Source organism: Corythoichthys intestinalis, chromosome 11 (assembly GCF_030265065.1).
Source record: "Corythoichthys intestinalis isolate RoL2023-P3 chromosome 11, ASM3026506v1, whole genome shotgun sequence".
NCBI lineage: Eukaryota > Metazoa > Chordata > Actinopteri > Syngnathiformes > Syngnathidae > Corythoichthys > Corythoichthys intestinalis.
In genome coordinates this window covers 41,336,197-41,343,297 of record NC_080405.1, presented here as the reverse complement: position 1 = coordinate 41,343,297, position 7,101 = coordinate 41,336,197, and the positions used below count along the sequence as shown (strand labels likewise).

The window sequence follows — 7,101 nt, the reverse complement described above, 5'->3', positions numbered from 1 at the left end:
AGTGAATCCACATGTGAAACAAATGGGGTTCTTAACCAACCACTGATCAACTCACAGTAGCATTTACCTTTTAAAATGAATGCCTTGTAAAATTAAATAATTATAACTAAATTAATTTATCATTTTCGTGGCGATTTTGTTGCAAATGTTAGGTTGTTTAACACTACAGTTTGACCACAGCACATCCGGTCGTTCGATTTGCTCCTGTTTCTAATGAGCGGAGCGTATTATTGAAAGACAAGACAATTGTCCAATAGAATGTGAGGATAATAAGTAGCATATTTTCTCAACCAATGAAACCTCGCAGTGTTGGGACATGGGCCTGGTTTAAGTACCTATTAAACTCCCAATCTGTCCTTTTCCCCGTCGCCTTACTCCAAGGGTCGGGGGTGTGCATAGACAGGTCCTAAATCTATGCTTAAAACTTTCTTTAAAGAAAGTACATACTTATATTTTTGGGTGTTTTACACCTATTTCACCCGCTTTAACCCCTCCGGTTATTTTTGTTTGTTTGTTTTCATTGTACAACAACGTAACTTGAGCTAATAAAGGTAAGTAAAGCAGAATTGTTTTTACTATGAGCAATCGTGTTCTGTAAACTAGATGAAATAATCGGAAAACATCAAATCATCAGAATGTGAAAGCTTTTGGTTGATCGGTTTTAGAATATTTTGCAATAGTTAGCGTTAGCTGTCGTAGACAATACTACTTGTACGTGTAGTTGTTTGGTTCACATATCCTATTTAAGAATTATAATGTTGTAATAACATTTAGCTTTTGATATTTACGTAGAAGTGGTGTCAAATTGACCTTGGGTTTGTTGTTGTTGCTCGGCCTAGTTTGGCTCTGTGGCTTAGTATGGGCAGGAACATGTCCGGGCATAACACGGCCTAACTCACACCCCCAATTTACGTTTTCAAACGTTCAACACGACCGAAACGTTTTTAAATTTAGCAAAAAAAAAAAAATCTCCGACCTTGACTTAATATACTAAAATCGACGGGAATTAAGTTTTTATATTTTTTGTTACGTGAGTCCGGAGACCCGCCCCTTCTTCCCTCTAGTCTGGTTTAGCCCAGTTTGACAGCTGTTGAGTTGCAATAGGTCACCAGAATAACTGGCCTGTGAGAAGTCACGTCTACAAGGGACGCTGCATGTCTCATCATGACATGGAGTCATGCTTAAATATCTCCTGTGTCCACACGTAGATGATAGACACAGTGACCGGACCTGGAGCCTCACCTTTTGCAGTCCAGCTGAAGGCCTTGACAGACCTGGAGGGCCGCTATCAGCCAAAACTCAGTGGTTTGAGGATCATTGAGAGTGCTTGCGACAATGGACTCAGGATGACGAGCAGACTGAGGGAGCTGGAAGTGAAGGACCTGCTCACTCTGAGTAGGTTCTTTGGTTTCAGCTCTGAGACTTTCTCCCTGGCTATCAGCCTGCTTGACCGCTTCCTCTCTGTCATGAAGGTTTGGACTAATATGCCTGAATTTTGTCATTGCTAAAATTCCTGAATAATAGTTTATCTTGTCCGGTCTAGATTCAACCAAAGCACCTGTCCTGTGTGGGTCTCTGCTGCTTCTACATTGCTGTGAAGTCATCTGAAGAGAATAAAAACATCCCCCTTGCCAACGACCTGATCCGTATCAGTCAGAACCGCTTCACGGTTTCAGACATGATGCGCATGGAGAAGATCATTATGGAGAAACTCAACTGGAAGGTGAAGGCACCCACCGCCCTCCGCTTCCTTCGCCTCTTTTACAGCTACATCCACGAGCAGTTTGGTGAAGATAGGTGAGAATTATTTTATATTATATTGCTGATTTTTTTTTTTTTTTTTTTTAAACAATCGTAAAAGCTGGGATTTGTCTTGATTTCACACAGTGAGAAGTTACTGAGCCTTGAAAGATTGGAGGCTCAATTGAAAGCTTGTCACTGCTCCTTTGTCTTCTCCAAAATGAAGGTGGGGTGAATGACTACTCAGTTTTTTTTCTTAAAAGGGCAAAGAACAACATTATCATATGCATCCCAGTTGAAATCTTGTTTAATACATCGAAGAAAATAATAGGGCTGCAGCTATCGATTATTTTAGTAGTCGATTAATCGATGAACTAGGAACATGGAAAATAAAAAATACCTCAGCTTGGCCTCAAATGGATAAAAAAAATTAAATGAGGATCTCAGTCCTACTGATGGGATCTCAGTACAAGAAAAGAACAATTGGCTAATTTACATAGCAAAAGTCCGCTAGCTTAAATGCTATGAAATGCAAACTTTTTTTTTTTTAAACAACGCTCTTAAAAATGGTTCAAACGCATATTCCCACAAAAAACGTCTAACTATACCAATAAACTAAATTATGAATGCATTTAAAAACCAGTAGTTCAAACAAAAACTTGGCTTATGTTGGTCTTAACAGGGAGCAGCTGAATTCAGCCATGTGAAATGAGTTATGTCATATTCACTGTTGCCAATTGAGGGCAGTGTATCCACCCAAATCGATAAAACTAAATGCAAATACTTTCAAAATAAACCAGTACAACGCCACTTCAGTTAAACCAATACTCGAAGCAGCAAAATATGATTAGAATCTTTTCTAATCTAATTACTCTATTTAATAGATTAATCGTTGCAGCACTAGAAAATACATATTTTTTAATGTGTAATTAAAGGAAAACGTAAAAGAAAGCCAATGTTTAAACAAAGTTTTATCAATGCGGTACTAGTATCCCAGATTGTCCGCCCTTCCTCATGACTTCAGTGCTACCCATGGTCTAATGTGCGTGGGTATAAGTCACCTCACAAAATGACTTCGTAAGCATTGTCTTTTTTTTTTTTTTTTGTTTTTGTTTTTTTGTTTAAACATTTTCTCCATTAGAGGTTTAAGAAAGTTCAGATTTTCAGTTAAATACTTCCAGCAACCATCATTCACTCGAAGGTCCTTCATATTAGCTGTAGCCCGTCCCTTTTAATATGAATGTTTAAATTAAATATATTGAGGAGAGTTAAGATTGGTAAAACTGTTTTTTTTTTTTTTCTAGAATATATTGCAGAAACTGGTTGACTATATTCCATTTTGAAATATTCTGTCTCCAGCCATCTCTGCTTGCCATCGCTCTCCTGTGTCTTGAGGTGGAGGACCAACATAACCCACAGGACAGGAACCAACTCTCGGAGGCGCTGAAAAGTCTGCAGAAGCTACTAACTGTAAGTACTGTGAAGACAATGCCACATTTGGATTAAGTTTAAATCACGGCTGTGTTTGTCTGCAGATCCGTGATAGTGAACTGGTGTGCGTTCAGGAGTTGGTGGGAAAATGCCTGGCAGAATACGCCACCGCCAAGTGCTCCAGGCCCAACAGCCAGAGACTTCGTTGGAGTATTTCAGGAAGAACCGCCCGTCAGCTGAAACACAGCTACTATAAGATCACTCACCTTCCCACCATACCAGAGTCGGCTTGTTAAACTCTTAGCTGCCATGTTGTTGCCTGACACTTAACATTTGTTTGGTGATTGGATTAACTTGTCGGGTGACTTGGCTTACTTTTTTTTTTTTTTAACTTAAAGATCCTCATCTGTGAGATGGTGTTCTTTAAGTTGAAATACTCTTCTCACAGTAACAGAAAACAGTTCTCTACTCTGTTGTACCTCCGAGGGTGTGCGAGTGCACAAGTATGTTCTCATTTGAATCCGTACCACGGTGTTTGGTATTTCCTGGAACGGGTTCTAGTTTTAAGCTTAAGTATTGAACCACCTAGGTCCTCAGTCCACCATGTGGAAGAGGAGGGAGAAGGATTTTGAGAAACAAAAATATGGAACCAAGAAATCGGGCCCAAAATCCTTAACTTCCACCCTAGGTTGCTAAACTGTCTTGAATGCACACTCCTACCCAAGGTGATTTTTTTTTTTTTGTTTGTTTGTTAATAAAGCGAGTTGAAGGTATCAACACAGCGGTCATTGGTGAATACGGATGAGTTGTTTTCGCCATTGGATAGATTTATTGACAGTGTGAAGTTCCACATGTTCAACCTGCTTTTTAGTTGGGAAGACAATGGTACCTTTTGGTCTGAAAATGTGATTTGGAATTTGCATTGCAGTTCCTTTGCTGTTTGTTTGTGAAGTATGATAAGTGTCATTTTAGTTCATACAATCAAAAGGACTGAATACTTAATCTTCAAATGGCCCTGTACCTTTCAATTAAACTTTATTAAAAAGTCAACTATGAGTGTGTCCTTGTCATCTCAAAATCAACACCAATGTGAAATGTGTTCTATTTGCCCCAAATTGTTCATAATCACATATGTTCACTGTGATATCAGCATTAGTGTTCATTAGGACAAAGTGCCATATCCATTATGGGTGTTGCGCATAAGCGGAGTTTGACTTTTTGGAGGGGGGGGCATGTTGACTACCCCGAAACGCAGTGTCAGCAATAAAATTAACATATATACACATCTTGACACTTCGTGTTCAAGCTCCGTTCTTGTTGGAAGCGTTTGAAAGCTAAGGTTAAATTCTGAATCCATCTTGCCTCCTCAGGTGTAGTTTTGGCCAAGCAAAATTGACCCATTATGAAATACTTTGTAGGATTGTTCATTTCATTTTTGTCGATAAGATTTTAACAGCTAGGTATTTTAAAGGGGAAGTTCAGAATTTTTTACATAGGGCTTAATCTCCAAGTTAGCGGGGGTTTAATTGGTCGGTTAAGTTGATTTCCGCAAATTCCGTGCAGTTTGTCAAATATTGGTTTGTTTTTGGGCTCCGGAGTGGCTACGCTAACACGAGTCAATGGTGCCAACTTAGCATGCTAATTAAAAAAAAAAAAAAAAAAAATGCATGCATGAGAATCACCGATAACCTATGCAATCTAAACCAAGGTTAAGCCTAATGTCAAAAATTCTGAATATCCCTGTTGAATTCATTTATAGCAAAGTCAACTATATGCAATTACATTTTTCGGCAGTGCCCCCACCCCCCCAGCCCCCTTTTCTCCGCTTATGGTTTTGAGGTGAGGGTCACTTTTGTAAATTGGAAAAGTCCGGACCTCCGCCAGCAAAGTTTCCAGAAATCTCAGCACCACTGAAGTCAAATCCTGGATTCTGGAGAGGAAAAGCTATTCATAATTCATGTCATTGATCATTGGAAGTAATAACAAAAGACTGAAATGAACTAACCTCGCGTTGAAACCTCTCTAGTGTGAGCTTTCTCTGCATCTGGTCCTGGACCCAAGCATTGGCGCGATATTCTCCTTCTAACAGAGAAGACCAACAGTTGCCTGCCTCTCTGTTTGTCTTCATCAGCACAATACGAATGAGACATTTGTCCTCTAGATAAAAAAAACAAAAAACGATGAGACATTGCATAAATGATGGTGTGACAGAACCTACCAAGTGTCCATGTCGCCTCATCAGATACTGTTGTGCCAAACAACTTGCCCTGTCAAAAGATGAAAATAGGACAAAATTTAATCAAAGGCCGACTTAGACTGTGATAGATGTCCAATCCATTTGAGTGGGACAGCTAGCCGCTATTGTTTGATTGCCCCAGCCCCCCTTCATCAAATTGGATTGGATGCCTATCGTCGTCATTGGCATTGAAACATAATCACTCAATGCTAATATATGTACATATTAGTGCTTTTGTATTTACAGTACTTAAACTTTGCATAAAAAAGATAATGTCCAGCAACAGAAAAAAGACTAAGTCAAGCCAGACAGCTAAATTTATCACATTGGATGACAAACTTTATTTTCTATAAGGCTGCAGCTTTCGAATATTTAAGTAATCGATAAATCTATTGATTAGTTGGATCGAATATTCGGGTAATCACATTACAAACATTTAATGTGTTGCAGAACAAATTCAAGGAGATGTAAAACAAAAAAACAAGGGTTAATGCTTGCAGTAAAATTTTATTTTTGGCTCGCTAAAATCGTACTTTTAAAAGAGCATTAAATGCGAATACAAAATAAAACACCTGAGAGTTTCTTCAAACTATTCAGAGCAATACATGCATTCAAAAATACAATACATGAACTTAGCCTCAAACGGTATAAAAAAAAAAAAACATTAATGAGGTTCTAATATAAAAGTCCGCGAACTTTAATGCAACTATGTCCTAACTTTTTTTTAAACAATGCTCAACACATAGTGCAAACACAATTCCCACAAAAAATGCCTAATACACTTCTAAACTAAATTACAAAAGAATAAACAAACATATTAGCTCAAAAAAAAAAAAAAAAAAAAAAACTTACAACCTTATGTCGGTCTTAACAGTGAGCAGCTGTATTTAGCCATGTTAGACAAGTCATGTCGTATTCATTGTTGCCTCTAGAGGGCAGTGTATCCACCCAAATCCATAAAACTAAATGCAACACTTTCAAAACAATGCATTACAACGCCATTTTAATTAAACGCATCATCAAAGCAACAAAATTTTGATTCGAAGCGTTTCCCCCTAATCGAATTACTCGATTTAATCGATTAATCGGCGCAGCACTATTTTTTATACAAGTTAATTCACTTCCGAGGTATCAGGTCTGGACTCGGTACCAGCAGATTCTCAAAATCATGTGACTCGGACGCGCATTTCAAGTCATCACCCTAATTTACATGCGTTTATCAAGTTAGGAAAAAATAATAATAATTAAAAAAAAAAAAAAAACGCAGATTATTTTTGACTGGTGACTGTGGCTGTCTGATTCAATAAGCCATTCTCACAAAATCAGCAGCCTACCTTGATTATTTCTGTCCCTTTGACGTTCAGCTCAACCTCCCTGGATCCCAAATGACATTTGACTTCTTTCGCCGATGTCCCGGGTGGCACATTGACTTCGATGAATACCTCCTCCATCGTTTGGCTCCAAGACCCCCAGCTTGTTTGACAGGGCACGAGCCCGCTCTTCTCGTCAAAGTGTACCGACATGCCAGAAAAAGGTCAATAACTTTGTATAACGCAGTAAAAAAAATAATTTATAAATATATATTTTTTGTTTTTAGAAAAAAGAAACTGATTTTGTTGTTGTGTTGTAGCGTTTCCGCAAAATTCTTCTTCTTGTTTACAGTGGGACGTAATTTCCGGTCAAACTTTGCATCA

The 7,101-nt window shown here is 38.3% G+C and overlaps 2 protein-coding genes across 2 annotated transcripts; one reads left to right on the top strand and one right to left on the bottom strand.

Annotated features, from left to right (window-relative positions):
* Window positions 1-345: 345 nt before the first annotated feature.
* On the top strand, window positions 346-4,221 carry ccng1 (cyclin G1). The gene is made up of 6 exons (XM_057851188.1): window positions 346-551; window positions 1,209-1,472; window positions 1,544-1,797; window positions 1,888-1,966; window positions 3,100-3,210; window positions 3,276-4,221. The coding sequence occupies exons 2-6, from the start codon at window positions 1,209-1,211 to the stop codon at window positions 3,465-3,467; spliced, it is 900 nt and encodes a 299-aa protein (XP_057707171.1). The 5' UTR covers window positions 346-551; the 3' UTR covers window positions 3,468-4,221.
* On the bottom strand, window positions 2,825-7,079 carry nudcd2 (NudC domain containing 2). Its single transcript, XM_057851189.1, has 4 exons — window positions 6,742-7,079; window positions 5,390-5,438; window positions 5,177-5,328; window positions 2,825-5,101 (listed from the first exon to the last, which is right to left on the bottom strand). The coding sequence occupies exons 1-4, from the start codon at window positions 6,928-6,930 to the stop codon at window positions 5,018-5,020; spliced, it is 474 nt and encodes a 157-aa protein (XP_057707172.1). The 5' UTR covers window positions 6,931-7,079; the 3' UTR covers window positions 2,825-5,017.
* Between the last annotated feature and the right edge of the window lie 22 nt (window positions 7,080-7,101).

Coding starts and splice junctions, on each gene's coding strand:
- nudcd2 (XM_057851189.1), bottom strand. CDS start 6,930: ATGTCGGTACACTTTGACGAGAAGAGCGGGCTCGTGCCCTGTCAAACA. Junction 5,439..6,741: donor AAGGGACAGAAATAATCAAG/GTAGGCTGCTGA, acceptor ATCTTTTGACAG/GGCAAGTTGTTTGGCACAAC. Junction 5,102..5,176: donor TAGAGAGGTTTCAACGCGAG/GTTAGTTCATTT, acceptor TTTCCTCTCCAG/AATCCAGGATTTGACTTCAG.
- ccng1 (XM_057851188.1), top strand. CDS start 1,209: ATGATAGACACAGTGACCGGACCTGGAGCCTCACCTTTTGCAGTCCAG. Junction 1,798..1,887: donor GAGCAGTTTGGTGAAGATAG/GTGAGAATTATT, acceptor GATTTCACACAG/TGAGAAGTTACTGAGCCTTG. Junction 1,967..3,099: donor TTGTCTTCTCCAAAATGAAG/GTGGGGTGAATG, acceptor TTCTGTCTCCAG/CCATCTCTGCTTGCCATCGC.